Here is a 19,695-nt window from a genome sequence, read left to right on the forward strand (position 1 = left end):
AAAACGTGAAATGCTGTAAACACCCATGTATCCTCCCACACAGATGTGCAGGACAGGCAGAAAATGTGGAAGCAAGCAATGATTTCCAAAACTGCTAAGCAATTAAGTCAATTTGCAAAGCACAGCATGTTCACTGACATTTAGTTTACCCAAAGAAATGAGTTCTTACCACCTCATTTTCCCCACAGTGTAGTCGTTGCCAATTCCCATCCGTTCCTTTCTGTTGTAGGACGGTTACACAATCTGGGAGGATAAATGCTAACACACACCACAACTTCTTTTCAAACTTTTTTTTGCTGCTACTGTTCATGTCAAAGGGCAGCTTAACCAGCGCTTAAAAAGGAAAGCGCTAACCGCTCTGTTCTGTCCAAGTTCACAGATGCCTGAGATTGGCTAGCATCCCTCAAATCAACACAGGAGACATGTTGAACTCTGAGGGATGCCTCTCTGTAATAACAGCCAATCACTGTGGACTTAAAAATAAACTGTTTTACAAAGCTGAAGCCTGGGTTATAGTGTTGGAAATCCACCGGAACTTATGTAAACAAGATGTTTCAAATGCATAATGCGTAAGATTAGCCTAGATACGGTTAACTATCTAAAGGAAGCTGACACCGATCAGCCATAACATTAAAACCACTGACAGGTGACGTGAATAACATTGATTATCTCGTTACATTAGCAGCTGTCAAGGTATAAGATATATTAAGCAGCAAGTGAACAGCCAGTTCTCGAAATTGATGTGTTTGAAAGAGGGAAAAATGGGCAGGTGTAAAGATCTGAGCGTCTTTGACAAGAGCCAAATTGTAATGGCTAGACGTCTGTGTCGGAGCATCTCCAAAACAGCAGGTCTTGTTGGGTGTTCACGATATGCAGTGGTTAGTACCTACCAAAAGTGGTCCAAGGAAGGACACCCGGTGAACCGGTGACAGGGTCATGAGCTCACAAGGCTCATTGATGTGCGTAGGGAGCGAAGACTAGCCCGTCTGATCCAATCCCACAGAAGAGCTACTGTAGCACAAATTGCAGTTCATGCTAGCTATGATACAAATAGTTACATTTCCAATTATGTTTAATAACGCGTATTTTTTACTTTAAACGAACGAAAAATATAGCTGATAGATTTATGGTATAACTATATTGCAAATCAGGTATCTATAAAAACTATATGTTTATTACAGATCTACAATCAGTTATAAACTTTACAGACTGCAGCTTTAACACATAAAACATGCAGAGAATTCACATAGAAAGCACAGACACTCTGTAATGCACATGTGAGAATACCAAACACACTCACACAGAACCACAGTGTGTGTGTGTGTGTGTGTGTGTGTGTGTGTGTGTGTGTGTGTGTGTAGTTTAGTAGGTCAAAATTGGATTAGAAAGCCTGAGTCTCTGCAGAAGAGTGAAAACCATGAAACAGAGTGGGCACTGAGGACAGAGTGTGCTCTGTTTATGTTTGTGTGTGTGTGTGTGTGTGTGTATGTCCATTCCTCTGAGAAGATAGTCCTAAGCTATATCTAAAAGAAGCAAGTCCCAGCTTGAAAAGAGAGAGTGGGTACAGAACAGAAAGAAAAACAAAGTGTGTGTGTTTATGTCTGTGTGTGTGTGTGTGTGTGCAAGAGAGAGATAGAGTGAGAACGTGCGTGAGCGCCAGATCTGATACAGAACAGACGGCTGGACAAACACCCATGTTTGGTAGAGATTTTTTTTTTGTCAGGATGCCATTAGGCATCAGAACAGGAGATCATAACGACTGAGACGACCCACTTAATTAGTCTGCATGAGAGTCAATGTTAGTAAATATTAGTAAATGTTTTTCTCTCATACAACATTAGATTCTGAGTTAATACACCATTACTAAACAGTCTGGTAATGCACTGGCCCCAACATTTGGGTCTGAGCAGTGCAGTAGCGAAAGTGTGTGTATGTGAATATGCCTGGCATTGCATTAAGATGTTACTCAGTCAGACTCATACTGTGTGTGTGTGTGTGTGTGTGAGAGAGAGAGAGAGAGAGAGAGTTGCGTTCCATTATTTAATATACAGTATTTTGCATGAAGGTGGTGTGCATCATAAGACTGACAGAACCACATCATAAACAGACGGCAGATATCGTATCCTGTCCTGAATCATCTGTATAGTGGTTAGAATATAATGTAATTAATGTAATGTTTCCATCACTGGTAATTCATAATATCTGCTGTAGTGTTAAATATCATGACATCTTACATCACCTGCTCAATACTACTACTAAGTATTCTCTAGTTAGCATGTGTTTACAATTCCTACAGATGGGTGATAAATTAAAGGAAAAACCTGATGGCTGTGTTGTATTGTGGGAGGCAGCTATTTACTCACGTGTTCACTTGTATAATACAGGTTCATATACAGGACAGGAGGGTTCACAGAACGGATGGGCTGAAAATTATATAAATCGAATTCTGTGGAATGTCATTTAGCATTTAACCAAAAATACAATGAATTATTTAATTTAATCTTACCTAAAACTGTCTTCCTGCAAAGTTCATGTTGGGGAATGAGCCAGTTTAACGGTCAAAATATCTAAATCCTTACTAAGTGTGAGTTTCTCATACAGTGAATGCCATGCTTTGAATCATTACGTGTATGCTGTGACAAAACTGAAATTAGCCTAAACAATTCAGATACCAGCTTTCAAAATGTACGCAATACACCTTCACTGCAGTCATTTTAAACAAATTATTTTGTTTTACATTTTTTCTACGTTTTCTCCCTAATTTAGTCTTGGCCATTTCCCATCCACCAGTCAGGTCTCCCCTATTATACAGCAACTACCACCTGATGAGAGAGAAGGTTAACACATGCTTCCTGTGAGACATGTGAAGCCAGTGAACCGTATATTTTCCAACTGCTGTTCATAGTGCATCAGCGTAACACACTCAGAGGAAAAAACTACCTACCCCCTTCTGCATGCATGAGCTTACAGATGCCTATAATTGGATAGCGGCACTTTGATTGACAAGGGAGAGTGTATGCAACCACTCTGACAATTTTGGTGTCTTGGACTCTGGGCCACTGATGGCCATGGCATCGCCGGGATTCACACTAACGCTCTTCTGAGGATAGGAGGAATGCTTTTCTGTTGCACCACTCAGGAGCAGAATGACATTAAACACAGTTTACTCCCTTTTCACTTTTGGGTTAACTAGACTTTAAGTAGTTTTTTTTAACAAAAATACTCTGATCTCGTGGATATTAAACAATTGCAAACAAAATACAGGTTTATCCTGAAAAATATATTTGTTAAATATAGGTGTGCAACAATTATTTGCACCCTTTTAGTCAATACTTTGTGCTAGGTCCCTTTGCCGAGATAACAGCTCTGAGTCTTCTCCTATAATGCCTGATGAGGTTGGAGAATACATTGCAAGGGATCTGAGACCATTCCTCCATACAGAATCTCTCCAGATCCTTCAAATTTCGAGGTCCATGCTGGTGGACTCTCCTCTTCAGTTCACCCCACAGGTTTTCTATGGGTTTCAAGTCAGGGGACTGGGATGGCCATGGCAGGATCTTGATTTTGTGGTCAGTAAAGCATTTTTGTGTTGATTTTGATGTATGTTTTGGATCATTGTCCTGCTGGAAGATACAACCACGGCCCATTTAAAACTTTCTGGCATTTCCAGTTGACTGGAACTTCTTAATTATTGCCCTGATGGTGGAAATGGGCATTTTTGCAATGCTTATGCTATTTTCTTATAGCCACTTCCCATTTTGTGAAGCTCAACAACCTTTTGCTACACATCACAGCTATTTTCCTTGGTCTCACCCATTGTTATGAATGACTAAGGGAATTTGCCCTATGTGTTACCTCATATTTATACCCCTGTGAAACAGGAAGTCATGGTTGAATAATTTCCAGTTCCTAGTCAATCAGGTGTACTAAAAAAATGTAAAATATCAATAGGAATATACTTCAAATATATTTTTCTAATATGAATTCATAGGGGTGCAAATAATTGTTGCATACCTATATTTAACAAAGATATATGTTTATTTATTTATTTATTTATTTATTATCCTGTTGTGTTTGCAATTGTATGATATCCATGAGAGCAGAGTATTTTGGTGATTTTTTTTTTAAAACAAAATATCAAGAGGTTAAACAATAAAGCCTTCTTTTTTTTCTCATATTTACCAAGGGTGCCAATATTATTAGAGGGCACTGTATGTGATTGTATTTGAAAAATTATAACTTGATGTCCAGGTGTCTATTATGTCCACCTTTAATTATGATTAAACATATTAAACACAATTTTCTCCCTTTTCACTTTTGGGGAAACTAGACTGTAAAACGCTTTAACTTTATTTCTGGTACATGCAAAAGGGAAAAATATTTCAGTTCAGGACATCCTGTCATTTTCAGGACTATATAGTAGAAAATTTGTGAAGTCTTCTGCAGTTTACAACTAAAGTGTTGCCTGTTACTAAATATAGAATGTTTCTGTGTGCCAGGGCACTGGTGTTTGTGGTTCATGGGGCTGGAGAACACTGCAGCGCGTATGCCGACGTCGCTCACACACTGACCCAACACTCCCTGTTTGTGTTCGCCCATGACCATGGTGAGTGACATCCTAAGAATCCAAAAAAATGATCCATGCACATTTATAGAGCAGGAACAGCAGGTTTAATCCTAGGGTTTTGTTGGGTTTTTTTTTTTTTTACAGTTAGTGCGTATGGAAGTTAAGCTCTATTATGAGTGTGAATCACTTGAACAGGCGGAGTATTGAAGAAAGAGAAGCAAATCACACAGCTGTATTTGATTGATTACATGCTGTTCTGCACTTGACGTGCCTGTCATGACTCATGCTTAGAGATAGCTGCCAATGCCTGCACACACACACACACACACACAATCATACACACACTCACAAACACAAATTCACAGCTATACAAAAATGAATCAATATGAAGTGTCAAAAGATTAGAAAGATAGTGGGGGAGAGAGGACAATAAAACCGAGAGGACAAGGGAGAAAACAAGAGAGTGTAGGGAAGATGAAAGATGAAAAGGGAAAGAGGGGGTGAAGCATATCGAGGGAAAATATCAAGTGTACGTGCCCAGAATATTTTAAATGTCACTTGATGTTGGAGTGCCATGGTAACTAATGATTCACACAACAAAACCGTGTTCCAAGATAGAGGTGTGTGTGTGTGTGTGTGTGTGTGTGTGCGTGATTACTGGAACACGGTGTGTCGGGTCTCACACCTCTATTGAAAATCATAGGAGGCTCCATTAGACATGCAATTTTCCTCTCGGTGGGTTTCACTTCACCCTCTCTTACACTTCCACCCTCTTTTCTTCTCTCCCTTTGTTCATTTCAGCGTCTGTTCCTTCACTTATTCTCAGTTATATTATTAACGTGTGGGTGTCTGTCACAGCCGAGAGATCATTTTTTTTCATCCTCTTAATTTCACTTAATTCCCCTAATACATTTTTGATTAACGTTCTCTCCCTCTCTTTTGTTCTTGTAGTGGGCCATGGGCAGAGCGAAGGGGAGAGGATGAATATTAAAAACTTTCAGATCTACATCAGAGACTGTCTTCAGCACATCGACCTGATAAGAACGCGCTACCCCAACTTGCCCATCTTCCTCCTTGGCCACTCGATGGTGAGATACACATTGCACATCCAGCCATCTGCATCCAATTTTGTCAATACGCCTTGATTATGTCCTTAATCACGCCCTACTCTCTTTCCTGTTTCATGCTTTTAAGGGCTGGGACGATGAACATTTTTTACAAATCGATAAAACATTTAGTATGAACATTATTAATATTATTATTATTATTATTATTTAGAACAGAATGTATTCTTCAGGGCGGCATGGTGGTGCAGAAGGTAGCGTTGCTACCTCAAAGCTCCATGGTCCCTGGAGTTCAGGTTATTGTCTGTAGTTTCACATGATCTCCCTGTGTTTATTTGGGTTTCATCTGGGTTCTCTAGTTTCCTCCTACTTCAGAAAAAACGTGGAGTTAGGTGGATAGAGTACTCTTAATTTCCCAGAGGCATAAAAGTGTATGTGATGCCCTGCGATGGGCTGGCGTCCCATCCAGGGTGTATTCCTGCCACGTACCCTGTGTTCTCGGGATAGACTCCAGGTCTACCATGACCCTGACTAGGATAAAGAGCATACTGAAGATGAATGAACAAATATATTTTTCAGTTCAACATTCAGTATGTCTAGCATGTTTCTGTTTACATCCAATGGGGCAACAAAGCCTTAACCTTCAGCTACAATATGCTTGAGTTCAATAGAAACTGTGTAAAGCATATTCGTACACAAGTCTTCAGCAATCAAAGCCAGCCCCAGGAGAACGCAAACAGCTCAGCACACACAGCCTTCATAATGAATAATGGGCTTTATATATTAATTGACTCTCTCCTGACTGTGTCAAAAATGAATCCATTTACCACAGCATCCGCATTTTTGTTTGTGATATCTTTAGCTCTCAGAATATCATGGGACTTATTGCTGTTTAATTGAGGGTGTACTGAGGGTAAGTGGATTCTCTGTGTATCCCTTTGTGTTTTGCAAAGTAACTTATGTGTGTATAATTTCTTCAGTCGTTAGACTATTTTGCGCTTTGTTTTGGTCTATTGTTGGGCCTATTTTACCCAACTGTTGTGACTTTCTGTTTTTTGACCCTGGTCTTTTGTCTTTATGAGTATGGATTAATCTTTGTGTCAACGTGTGTTTTAACACCAGCCACAGACTTTGATTATGACTCATGTATTTCCCCATAATAAACACTCCTTGAGTATGCAGTTTGGTTCTACCTCAAACTGTCATACCCTCACTTTCATAAGCGTGCTAAAGGAAAAGGGTATAAGACTGTTTGTGGTTACATTTGCTAGTATGCAGAAATACACTCAGTATCCACCTGTACACATGAATGGTGCGAAAAACAAAAAACATACTGTATGTGGAGGGTCTGCAGGCTAAAACACCTTGTTGATGAGAGAGATCAGAGGAGAATGTCCAGACTGGTCTGAGCTGACAGGAAGTCTATAGTAAGAACTGTCACTTGTTCGATGTATTTTGTTTTTTGCACCATTCTGTGTGAGCTCTTGAGATTGTTGTATGTGAAATTCCCAGGATATCAGCAGTTTCTGAAATACTCAACCCAAGCCTTCTAGCACCAGCAGAGTCACAGAGATCAGAGAGATCATACTTTTTCCTCATTCTGATGTTTGATGTGAACATTAACCGAAGCTTTTGACTTGTATCTGCATGATTTTATGCATTGTGCTGCTGTCACATGATTGGCTGATTGGATAACTGCATAAATGAACAGGTGTACCTAACAAAATGGACAGTGATTGTATACCGTATATGGTTCAATATACGTTTTAATTTTACTGGAAATAACCAGTTAACTATTAACTTGTTAGTCAACAGAGACATGTGGACCTTTCGTTACCTTCGGATCTATTTGCCAGTGATCTTTGGGATTAAAGGCCCACGTATACTTCCATCAGAACAGGCAAGTTCTGATGCCTTCAGAGCAAGAGAGAAGCACTTTGGGTTGGGACAGCACATGATAGTCCAAAAAAGTCGCTCTCCGACACCAAAGTGTCCAAACTGCCCGTCCACCTCCATTGTGATTGGCCAGTAGAGGCGTGTGAATGTACTGGGGTGGGGGCGTAAACCATTCACTTCTCTGACAGTATGTCTCAAACCCTCTTCTTAAATGCACTTATTAGAGAAAGTGTTGTCTGTTGTAAATTATCTATTCTGTTAAGTGCATTTCTTATGGAATGGAGTGGAAGCTTTGTTCATTTTAATGCATTCAGCTTCCAAATAGTCATTTTGGAATCACTATTTTATTGACTAGGGAGTAGAGACAGGTGCTACATCATTTCATTGTCATATTCTGTGCTGTTGAACAGATGGCTGAATGTATTAAATGACACTATATAGTGTTTATTTCCATCACGCCATAATTAAAATAGTTTAATAAGTTTGTAACTTGGAGCTGCTTTTCTCTTCCAAGTTATTTGCAGTTAGAACTGTTTATACAGAATTCAGGGACTTGCTACATTTTCAAATTAGGTTGCCCAAGCTTAAAGTGTAATGTGGGAAGTTGGAGAAGAGTTCTGCATTGATCATGCTCCAAGAATACTTCAAAACTCATAAGTCATGCTTTGTCCTTTTTTTTGCTTTATGCTTTTTTTCGGAGGGGGGATGGTACAGTGGTGGCTTGGTGGTTAAGGCTACTGAGCGGCTACTGAGCGGGTACTGACCTGACTGAAGGCTACTGACTGGGTTACTGATCGGAATGTCGGGGGTTCAAGCCCCAGCACTGCCAAGCTGCCACTGTTGGGCCCTTGAGCAAGGCCCTTAACCCTCTCTGATCCAGGGGCACTGTATCATGGCTGACACTGTGCTCTGACATGACATGCTGGGGTATGCGAAGAAAAGAATTTCACTGTGTATATGTGATCTATAAAGACTCATTATCATTATAAATGTTTTCCATTAGATTATGCAACAGTCTTCCTCAGATGAGGTAGCAGCAGAAACAGCAACACCTTCATCTTTGTGGTTAGTGGTGGCTTAGTGGTTAGCATGTTTGCCTCGCACCTCCACGATTGGGGGTTCGATTCCTGCCTGCACCCTGTATGTGTGGCGTTTGTATTTTCTCCCTGTGCTTTGAGAGTTTTCCTCTGAGTACTCCAGTCTAAAGACATGTGTTGTAGGCTGATTGGCATTTCCAAATTGTCCATTGTGTGTGTGATTGTGCCTTGCAATGGGTTGACACAGCCCTGCGGTAAGCTCCATGCTTCCTGTGACCGTGTATAGGATAAGCTGTACAGAAAATGGATGGATGGATGGTTACTACCCGTCCTCCTTTTTCTGATGGACTGCTAAAGTTCTCTTTTACTGACATTCATTTCAGGCTTTCTTAAGCACTCGGACAAAGTATAACTAACTGCTTAAGCTGAATGAGGTGCTTATGATTGGCTATACTGTTTCAGGTGATCAGCAAGATATGCTAGAGCTAAACCATTTAGAGGACTGTACAGTTAATGCAGAGCTTAATAGGCAGCTAGGGTAAATGGAATAAAACTGTGGTAATGTGCTTTGACTGTGTTTTCCTGGTAAGGATGTGAACTATTGCATTCAAAACTAGCTAAAGTTGAAAGATAGTGGGGCAGACATCCAGTAGCACACTGCTGTAGTCCAAACTACATGTTAAAAAGGAAGCATGTACTAGCTTATTTTTATTTTCCAGATACCTCTCAGATTATAATATGCAGTTTTAGAGACATTACAGGTGCAATCAAAATTATTCAACCCCCATTGCAAAATTTACAGACTTTCAGCTGTTTGCAATGAACAAATCAAACAAAAGCAATTGAAATAGCTCAACATAACGAATGCTTCAAGTGTTTTCCCCAAATTCAACTGAAAATGAACCTTATAATGACTTCTCCAGTTTCAAAATTATTCAACCCCCTGAATAGAATCTTTGTTCAATGCAAACAGCTGAAAGTCTGTAAATTTTGACAATAAACCTGATTTGCAATGGGGGTTAAATAATTTTGATTGCAACTGTACATACTGTATACGGGAATCAAATGAGAGACCAGCCTCAGGAGCTGCAAAAATGTCCTTTGCTTTTAGTGTGGTTGTAGTTCTCATGGTCTAAGGTATTTATATTAATAATTTATTTTTGATTGAATACGTATCCTTACCAAACCTGTGGGATCAATGAGTTTGGGTAAGGATACGTGTTCGTCACACACACGCAAAGACATAGACTGGCTGGGTGTTCCTCCTCTGCATGCCAGCAGCACTCCGTCATGGAGCCACTTCACTGTTTTCATTCCATTAAAGGCTGTGTTTCTCCATCTGTCCCACAGAGTAGAATATATTTCCCTCAGATTAGGATTTGTCTGTGTGACATCTAAGAATGTCAAAATATTTTAAAACATCTGTGAGTAATTACTCGTGGCATAAATGACTTTCTGGAATTAGACCCAGCTGGCCCGATGAGTCATGTCTGTTATAACTTATATTATTTGTACTATTAGAGGTGCATTAATACCTTTTTTTCTGACCGAGTAGCTGCCGTGCTAGCAAACTCCTCATGCTGAATTTATATTTAAAATGTGTAAACAGTGTTTTTTATATATAAAAAGCATGATGGAGTATAGACCAGTATCAGCGAGTGTGCTCATTCAAAATGCGTTCAGCAAAGTGTACACCCTGACAAGCGAAGGGGAAGGAACTGTTTGCAGAAAGGAAGTTCTGTCCTGCATGACAGTTCTTCTGTTTGCTTGCTTCACTGTTTCATGCTAACAACTTCCCACCTTTCCAGCCTTTGTATGCACTCAGGTTGCACACCCTCATGCTCTCTGTTTAAAAAAACTGTTTTAATGCCATTTTATCAGGTTACTTGAAGTGTAGGAAGATGCTGTAGTACCGCCTCTTGATATTTTGCAGCCTGCTTTGCTTTGATAATTAACTTTGATCACAGGGTCGGCGCCAGGGCATTCAGAACGAGGGGGCATCGACGTGTCACTGGAGGAGTGGCTGAGGGGGGGTTTGTGGGCTACCTCGCCCACCTCACAAAAATAATCATCATCATTTTAAAGAATTAAGTACCATATATTTTCCTTATAATTGTGGATGCAGTGTGTTTGATCAGACTCCTTTTCCGGACCTCCCTGGGTAATTAAAGGTGGTGGAAGTTGGATAATTTGGGGTTGTGTGTAGTGTAAAGAGAGGCTCGCATTTCATATTACCTTAGCCAAGAATTATTACAATAATAATAATAATAATAATACCTTTTAACTAAACCTATTTTTAAGCAAAGATTCAGTGTGGCACCCTAGAAACCATCATGTCATCACCCAACGATGCTTAAGAGCAAGGCTATGCATAAAGCACTCAAGTAAATAATAATGAGCAGTACTGGTCACATAACCACATACTAGTGAAAAGACAAAAAAAAAAGCAAAAAGACATCTTACCTTTAGAAAAGCTGCAGGCAGTGAGTGGAAGTGTTAAACTTTCTCAGAACGAGGTCTTTCCATTCATTGCGAAATTTCCATTATTGTTGAATTATCAAGCTAAACGTTAAATGTTTTAGACAAAGTCAGCTTTTCAATGTTTGCTCTCATGATGGCGCTCAACCACAGTGCTTACATCACTGTCGTAATAGCAGCGTGTATGTGTATGTAATTGGCTGATTATGACTTATGTCATGACGTTAAGTATTTTTTTTGTCAACTTCTACTCTTCATTCATAATCAGTATTTATGGTAAAACTAAATTCATTTGCAAAATTGCTTTTAAAAAATGTATTTAATTATTAATATTTTAAAAAGTAAGAGGGCACAGTGGCGTGGTGCTGAGTCCCAGCGGTGAAATCACGTTCGGGGGTGGGGTAGGGTGGGGTGTTTACCAGAGGTAAGGGGCCACAGTGACCTAGGTGGCCTGGCCGGGCCTCCTGGGGCCGTCTCATGGCGCCGACGCTGTTTGATTATCATGCAATATATTTCGAGATCGATGATATTTTGTGTTGTCTGTTTATTAGCACAACAGTATACACTAGGCTTACGTCATATAATAGTATGTTTTTGTCAGGATAAAGGCAGGTTTGGATGCATGTGCAGGTTTATTGAAAATAACCAGGGTAGGCAAATGGTGAAAAGTCATGTCAGAAAGATCGTATTTATGAATTAAACACACATGAACGCCATCACCAAGTCGTAATTACGAATGGAAAACTCAGGATTTTGTTTGAGCGCCGAGTTGCAAAGTCGGGGACGGGTCAGTAAAAAAACATGGTGGAATCAATGGGTGCAACATCTGCAGTTGACGGTAAAGTTATTGAAATGGAACGTTCACTCGTCTCAGAAACTGATTTCAGTTATATGTAGATGCAAAAGATGCAGCAAGTCATTGTCAGGCTTTTTTATTTACAACAAAACAAGCTAATTGCCTGCACAAAATACAATAGCATTGTACAATTACGATAAAGTTTACAGTGGCTTCATAAATTGATTAAAAACATAAAAAAGCAAAACACACCCCATACGCATTCTTTGTTCTACATTATCTAGAAGTAGAGTTAAAAAACCTTGCTATATTTTTTTGTAGTTAATTAAGAATAGGTACGCCGCCATCTTGCTCCGACCAAAGTGACTTGAGACCTGGTGTCGTAATTACGAATTCCCAACTCTTAAATACGAACTTCCAAGCAGGACTTGAACGCACAGATAGTCATGTGATCTACAAACTGACTAAAACAATGCAGAGGCAAACTCGATAGAATGGCATTAGCAATGTCTTATCATTGTATTATATGGTACAGGTATTCCAGTTTGCATTTAGTTTGTTTTGCAGTTTTTAAAAAATATATTTTTATGTGAACTTCTGTATTGAGATATACTCTGTGTTTGTAATGACGAATGCCCACTATACGTCACAAACACCACAAGTTCAGAATTAGACCAAAATAAAAAGGTAATCCGTTCTATTGTGGCCAGTAATTCAAACAAAGATGGAATCTTGTTTCTTAAGCTGAATGTGATCAACAATTATTGTACTGTTGAGCGTTTCTAATGTTGTCTGGTAAATACAGCCTTCACCTATTGAGTTTTCAGACTGTTTTGTGTTGCAAAAAAATGAGTTTTGTAAAGAATAAAAGCAAGTTAGAGACACCTGTTCTGAGGAGTTGAGTTGAATAGACTTGAATAAAAATTTGTACACCTTTTGTCTCATGTGTTTTGGGTAGTTGTGGTAGCCACAAGTTGATGTCATGTTTTTGAGCTGAAGCCTGTCGAGGTTGTCAGAAAGTAAGGGTGGATGCTTCAGTGTTTTAATAATAGAACTTGTTTTTTGGGAACACCTCTTTGCTAATGTTTATAAAGAAGGACGTGAATGTGAACCTGTTTATCGTGTTCTGGCAACACATTATAATATATATATATATATATATATATATATATATATATATATATATATATATATATATATATATATATGTGTGTGTGTGTGTGTATATATATATATATATATATATATATATATATATATATATACATAATAATGTGTATATATATATATGTATATGTATACACATATATATATATGTGTGTGTGTGTATATATATATATATATATATATACACACATATATATATATGTCTTATATATATATATATATGACATGTATAAGAGTTTTTACTTTACTAACTAACTAATCATGAACAGCATTTACACTGCATGAAAAGAGCTGTAATTGGACTAATAGACTCCTGTATAAGCCACTGAATTTCAGATGTATTCAGAAATGTACTGGCTGGGAGTGTTAAATTGCACACATCCGTATACACCCAATTATATACCATTTTGGGTGTATAGTGACTGACGTGGCCATTTGTTGCCATGGAAGATGATCCTGTCAGGGGACATTTTTACACTCAAGTGATAATTAACATTTCTCATCGTCTCAAACTGGATTGTTTGCCCTTAAACTTAACCTACCCTGAAATCCTGACAGCCATTGGGCCACTGTATGCATTGGCTTTCATTTTATTGATTACACTTAATTAAGCCCATCCCAAAATCTTGACAGATATTGGGTCACTACATGTATTGGCTTGACTTAGAATTCAGCCCACCCAAAACCACAGCCTTAGCTTATACACCTTGCTACAGGCCTTCAATCAATATTGCTCACGACATAAATTCTGAGAAAATAATTTGGCTTTAAATATCTTTATTAAAAGGATGAAATATACAGAATAAAAGGAATAGCATGGAATGTCCAAAATATAACAACAATAAAATGTGAAATAACAACAACGATAAAATATCCAAATTAACAATAAAATATGGGTATATAAATACAATTAAAATACAAATATAATGCTCATAAAAGGACAAAAAAAAACAGCTGAAAAATCCAAAACAATAACAGGAGGTGCAATCAGAGTTCAGTAAATGAACACCTCTCCGACTCTGTCTCACTTTCCATCATACGAGTGTGATGAGTGCCAGCATAACGTGGGTCTGCATCCAGCCTTTTCTGTAGTTCCTGGCACAGAGCTGTCAGTTGTGGGCTTCTCTGTGCTTGTGGTTTAACAACCCATACCTGCCTCCCATCAACAATGCCATCTTATTCATCGGACATCATGTTGTCTCCCACAGTTCTCTTTCCAAGTCTGTCTGCAGGACCCCTGGACTCTAGCAACTGCAAAACATAACAGTAACTTAACCACTGACAACCACCAGATGGCTAACAGCATTTTGAAATGAATAAGCTAAATCAACTACATCAATCTTCCTTAATTACTTACACTTCACTTTCTTTGCTTGTTTTTGGCCAGTTTTAACAGAGTTTCTCAGCTCTGCTTTTTCAGGCTTATCCATCGAATGTTTCCTCCTTAGAGTTTCAGAATATGTCTTGCAGGATACTGAACAGAACAAAAATATAAGACACGTCATTAGATGTACAATCAGTATGTGTGTGTAGAATGAATACATTCCCGGACATACTACATCTGCCATGTTGGCATTGTCATGTGACCTTCAACATCATCATAAATACAAAAAACCTAAGGGGACCACCAGATTAAAGCAACCGCACTAATGGCAAAATGCACATCAGGAAAGTTAACTGAATTAGTAATGTAATGTGGGCGGGGTTAACTTCGTAGGCTGAGGTAAATTCGTTGCCATAAGCTTGGCCGGATAAGGCATGATGGAGATCACAGAAAAGGTTTCAAACTCTGTGACAACTGTTTTCTTGTTTAAACCTTTAACAAGTTAACATTTTTTGGGGGTATTGTTTAAGCGAGTCCTGTTTAACCAAGGTTTAATACTTAAAAAGAGCCGACGTTGTGTTCCGCGATTTTTTTTTTTAACTCGTTTGCACCAGTCGCATTGCATTATGGGATTTTTGACTCACATTGTGTTCGCATCAGTTGCACACTCCAAAATCTCGCCGGAAGCAGTACGCTATCCGGGTATTTCTCGCCTACTGTTTCTCACCTTGGAGGAATTTTAGCCCATTCCTCAGTACAGAAAACTTCAACTCTGGGATGTTGTGGGTTTGCAGAAATATAGAAAATTCTAAAAAAAAAAAAAAAAAGTTCACAAAATTTCACACACCACTGTATATGTATTTTTTGTAAAATATCAACACATTTATATTATATTTTTATATATTTTTAGATTGAGTTTTTACTATAGAAACCATAAAGGATTAGAATGAGCAGATTAATATAAACATACTATATCATTTTAATTAACAGCTTCTAACCAATCAGATTTGGAAATTCAACAGTGCTGTGGTATAAGAATGTAGTAAAAGCTCATAGATGTCCTATACATTATTATTATTATTATTATTATCATTATTATTATTATTGTTGTTGTTGTTGTTCTTGTTATTATTATTATTATTATTATTATTATTATTATTATTATTGTTGTTGTTGTTGTTGTTGTTAGTGTTAGTGTTAGTGTTGCTATAAAATATGCCAAATAGGGCGGATCATAGGACACAGTTTCTAAAGTCTATTTCCCATGATTACCACATGAATCGTTCACAACACAGTACGCTAATATAACAGTACAGTCTCTTCATTCTGTCTTTGCATAGCTCAGCATTCTCACATTTCAGTGTTGAACCCACAGCATTTTATTCCCAAATCATTTATTAGCTTGTTCTTCATTCTTTTTTTTTATTAGTATGTTGAGTTATATCATTTATTCCCTGTAGCGTCTATATTTTCTTCTAATCTACTTTTTCTTTCAATCTTGTATAATGTCAAATTGTTAGACTCTTACATAAGCATTAAGTCTTCAGCGCATTATGGGGCCACTAAGACAATGCAGCTATTTATTCCCAATAGCTGTGTGTGTGTGTAAGAGAGGCAGAGAGAGACTGCTCTGTTCTCTCTTCTGCAATAGACTTGTTAAACATGTTTTAAGTGTTAAACTTTTGTGTTTGCATACTTGGCTACATTTGTGTCAGCATGTGTTAAACAACGGTGCACATGTTGCGTGCAATATCAGCTCCTGTAGTTCGCCTTGGGATCTCAGAGGAACTGCCTGGACAAACAATGTTCTTCCTTTACATCCCACACACCCTTAAAAGTTTCATAATCTAGTGTCAGTCTAGTGTCAAAGAGGATGTTGTGCATATGGAAATGTACATGTGCTAGAAATATTGCTGGTTACGTGCTAAATGAAATAACCCTATCGTTTTAAAGATCTCAGTAACGTGTGTGTGTTTGTGTACGTGTGCTAAGTAGCGCTTTGGTCCTGGGAACCTCTTTTGAGTCTGAAACTCACTTCATTATTATTCAGAGCCTTAATAAAGAACTACCGAACACAGCGAGAACAAAATGGCCGCCCAGTGGCACAGGGAATAGTAATGATTCCGTCTCACTTGCTTAATGTTTCTCACTCTCATGGTACATGTTATTTTTATTTTCCTCTATGCTTTTTCTTAAGCTCCCTAAGACAACAGAAGCAAGAGGCCAAGTTCAGCAAGAGAACAGTTTCGGCTTGTTTTCTTTTCAAGCACCCTGACGTGTATATTTGTATTTTACTACAGGGTGGTGCCATCTCTATTTTGACTGCATGTGAGAAGCCGCAGGATTTCGCCGGTGTGGTTCTGATAGCCCCCATGATCCAGATGAACCCAGAATCTGCAACACCCTTCAAGGTGGAAGTCCATCCTCACACACAAACACCCAGTTTTCTTCCATATTGATGTTACTGTGAGATGGCAGTGTTGTATTTCTGTAGAAAAATGCCACTGTTGGTTTATTTTCATTTCTAAATGGCAGAAAATACATTTACAGTGAAAAGCAAAAGACCAAAATCAAAACAAAAGAAGAGAAGAATCAAACATTACAGAATGAAATACGTAGACATGGGTAACATGCCTCACATATCCAGGGTCCTGGTTTGAACCTGAGCTTGGATTATTGTCTATGTGGAGCTTTGCATGTTCTCCCAAGGTTCAAATGGGTTTCCTCTGGGTTCTTTGGTTTCCTCCCACTGTCCCATAAAACACCCAAGATGGCGGGCTGGAGATATTGATGACGAATGAAAGAATGAAAATGAAACATTGGTGATATGGTAGTATTGCTATTTCACAGCTTCAGGGCTCAAGCCTGCACACACGTTATTGTCTGTGTAGATTTGGCTCGTTCTCCCCGTTGTCGTGTCCACTTGGGTTTTCGTCCTGGCTTCCAGGATGATCGGCTACTAAAAGTAAATAAGTAATCTCATACAGCTAGGTTCATAAGTCAATCTTTAAAATGGCCCAGTGTATTCTCACCCAGGTCATAATTAACCTAAGCAACACCAGTTTTACAAGGCATATAAAAATATCTCAAATCTAAGTGAGCTAAGAAGGGAAGGTGTTAAAAACGTCCACAGTCAGAATGAAAACCAAGGTATGAAGAATTAATTTAACTCCTACAGTCCAAAAGTCATCAAACAGCAAGGCAAAGATAAAGGCTAGAATCAAAATCTAAGAGATTGGCGACTGGACACAGAGAATGTTGGCAGCTGACTAAGAAAGGAAAGAGGAGTGTATTTACGTTGATGATGAGAAGAGTGCTGTGTGGGGGAAAATGAGTAACAGGTGCCAGTGGTTAGTAAGTCAACAACACTAACCGCTAGAACATGGGTGAATATTTAAACATACAAGACATGCTTCAGTCTCTGTATTATTCACCATGGTCACTTGGGGTTTGGTTTGTATATTTGTGCACATGGATAGTTTTCTCAGGGGGCACGGTGAATTAGTGGTTAGCACGTTTGCCTCACACCTCCAGGGTTGGGGGTTTGATTCCTTCCTCCACCATGTGTGCGCAGAGCTTGCATGTTCTCCTCGTGCTTTGGGGGTTTCCTCCGGGTACTCTGGTTTTCCTCGCCCAGTTTAAAGACATGCCCTGTAGGCTGATCTCTAAATTGTCCATAGTGTGTGAGTGTGTGTGCGATTGTGCCCTGCGATGGGTTGGCACCCCATTCAGAGTTTCCCCTGCCTTGTGCCCCGAGTCCCCTGAGATTGAACATGAACATTTCCGCAGGTTATACTTGGGCATTCGCAGCAGGGTTAGTGCTTGTGCTTTTTCTTACAACTTTATTTGTATTAAATGAAATAAAATCCACGTAGACCTAATTTGTCTGAATTCGGATGAATATTTCATGAAATCAGAATCAAACAGTCCTCAAGCCGTCTTTCAAAACCTAGTTGAACCCCGTTAAAAACATTGTTTACAAGGAGTGCAATTGCAATCAGTGCCATTGTCTTGTGCATACTGAATTCACTTACTGATTAGTTGAAATGAATATGCGTCTTATGAGGATCATTATTATACAGATTACCATGACAAATGTACCTACAGCTTTTTCTGGTGAAATGAGCACAAAACGAGCTACAGCAGGTTTTTTTTTCTTCATTCTTTTGTCTCATGATTTTATTTTTGTAACTTGTGACTGTAATTATTTTATATATATATATATATATATATATATATATATATATATATATATATATATATAAATGAAATTTCTCTGCCTATTGATTCTTAATGGCACAGCTCAATTTCTTTTTCGCAGAGAGACAAGAAGTAAAATAGGGAATGTATTTAGGAAATGGAGGCCCTTCTATTATCTGGGCTTGTTTTAAATTTTCTTCTGAAGTTCTTGAAACTTTATTTTCTATGTCTAGTACCTTGTTACCTGTTATCTGTTGTAGGCTGACTCCTTCTGGTTGTCTGCAGGTTTTCATTGCTAAAGTCCTGAACCATATGGCTCCCAGCCTCGCTATCGGCTCCATCGATCCCAAGTCGGTCTCACGGGACCCAAACCAGGTAGTGAACTCAGAATGTGTGTGAAAGGTCATCTGTGCATGTAGGGCAGCCAAGTGTCAGCTGCGTGCACTGGTTTTCCATTAACAGCATTTTGGTAGTTCAGGAGTTTAACAAAGTTTATAGACTATGGTTTCGACTAGTTTAATGGAAATAAAGTTACAATTTATTGCTTTAGTTTTGCCAAGCCTAAACCTTTCAGATATGAGGAATATAAGCAAACTCTTTATATGTTTTGTGTGTGGTTTATTACATATAACACTCACACTTGTTTCTCTTATCCAAGATACTGTGCCATATCCAAGCCTGTTTCTTCTTCTCAATATTCTTAAACATTTAGTTAATCAGTTGACATTTCTTACGGGCTTTAAGCCTCTTTAGACTGTTCTCTCTTTTTTTTTTTTTTTTTTTACATTTCATCTTGTAAATGATTGATCTGTATTGTTTAAATATTGTTTTAGACATGTAGTACAAAGGGCGGAAACAGCATAAGAGTTCATGCGTCATGCCATTTGATAGGTAAATTAGTGGTTTAGCTCTCCATATACAATCAAATAAACTTGTTTTCATAATGGAGCACCTGTCATCAGCAGGGACTGTGAGAATCGGATCAGCTGACTTGAATTGTAGGGTAGCTTTCATCACAGCAAAAGCCAGCCCCAGGCTCTTTCAACCTCAGACAATTAAAGGAAGCTGAAGGTTGCTCATGTATCGACCACTGACAGCCTCTTTGAAATACAAATCTCGACTAATGTTAGCAGGGAACAATAAATTCAGCAACACTAGATATGTCA

The 19,695-nt window shown here is 38.6% G+C and overlaps 1 protein-coding gene across 3 annotated transcripts in view; it reads left to right on the forward strand.

The window, feature by feature from the left end:
• Positions 1 to 19,695, forward strand: part of mgll (monoglyceride lipase) — a 36,759-nt gene that overhangs the window by 11,447 nt on the left and 5,617 nt on the right. For 2 of the 3 annotated variants that reach the window (XM_053625452.1, XM_053625451.1), the window contains exons 3-6: positions 4,500 to 4,606; positions 5,519 to 5,655; positions 16,630 to 16,740; positions 18,815 to 18,904. In XM_053625452.1, coding sequence (XP_053481427.1) covers positions 4,500 to 4,606; positions 5,519 to 5,655; positions 16,630 to 16,740; positions 18,815 to 18,904 — 445 coding nt within the window. The remainder of the gene's footprint in view (positions 1 to 4,499; positions 4,607 to 5,518; positions 5,656 to 16,629; positions 16,741 to 18,814; positions 18,905 to 19,695) is intronic. The other variant, XM_053625453.1, reaches the window with a different exon arrangement.

The sequence above is a fragment of the Ictalurus furcatus genome, chromosome 5, assembly GCF_023375685.1.
Source record: "Ictalurus furcatus strain D&B chromosome 5, Billie_1.0, whole genome shotgun sequence".
Lineage (NCBI taxonomy): Eukaryota > Metazoa > Chordata > Actinopteri > Siluriformes > Ictaluridae > Ictalurus > Ictalurus furcatus.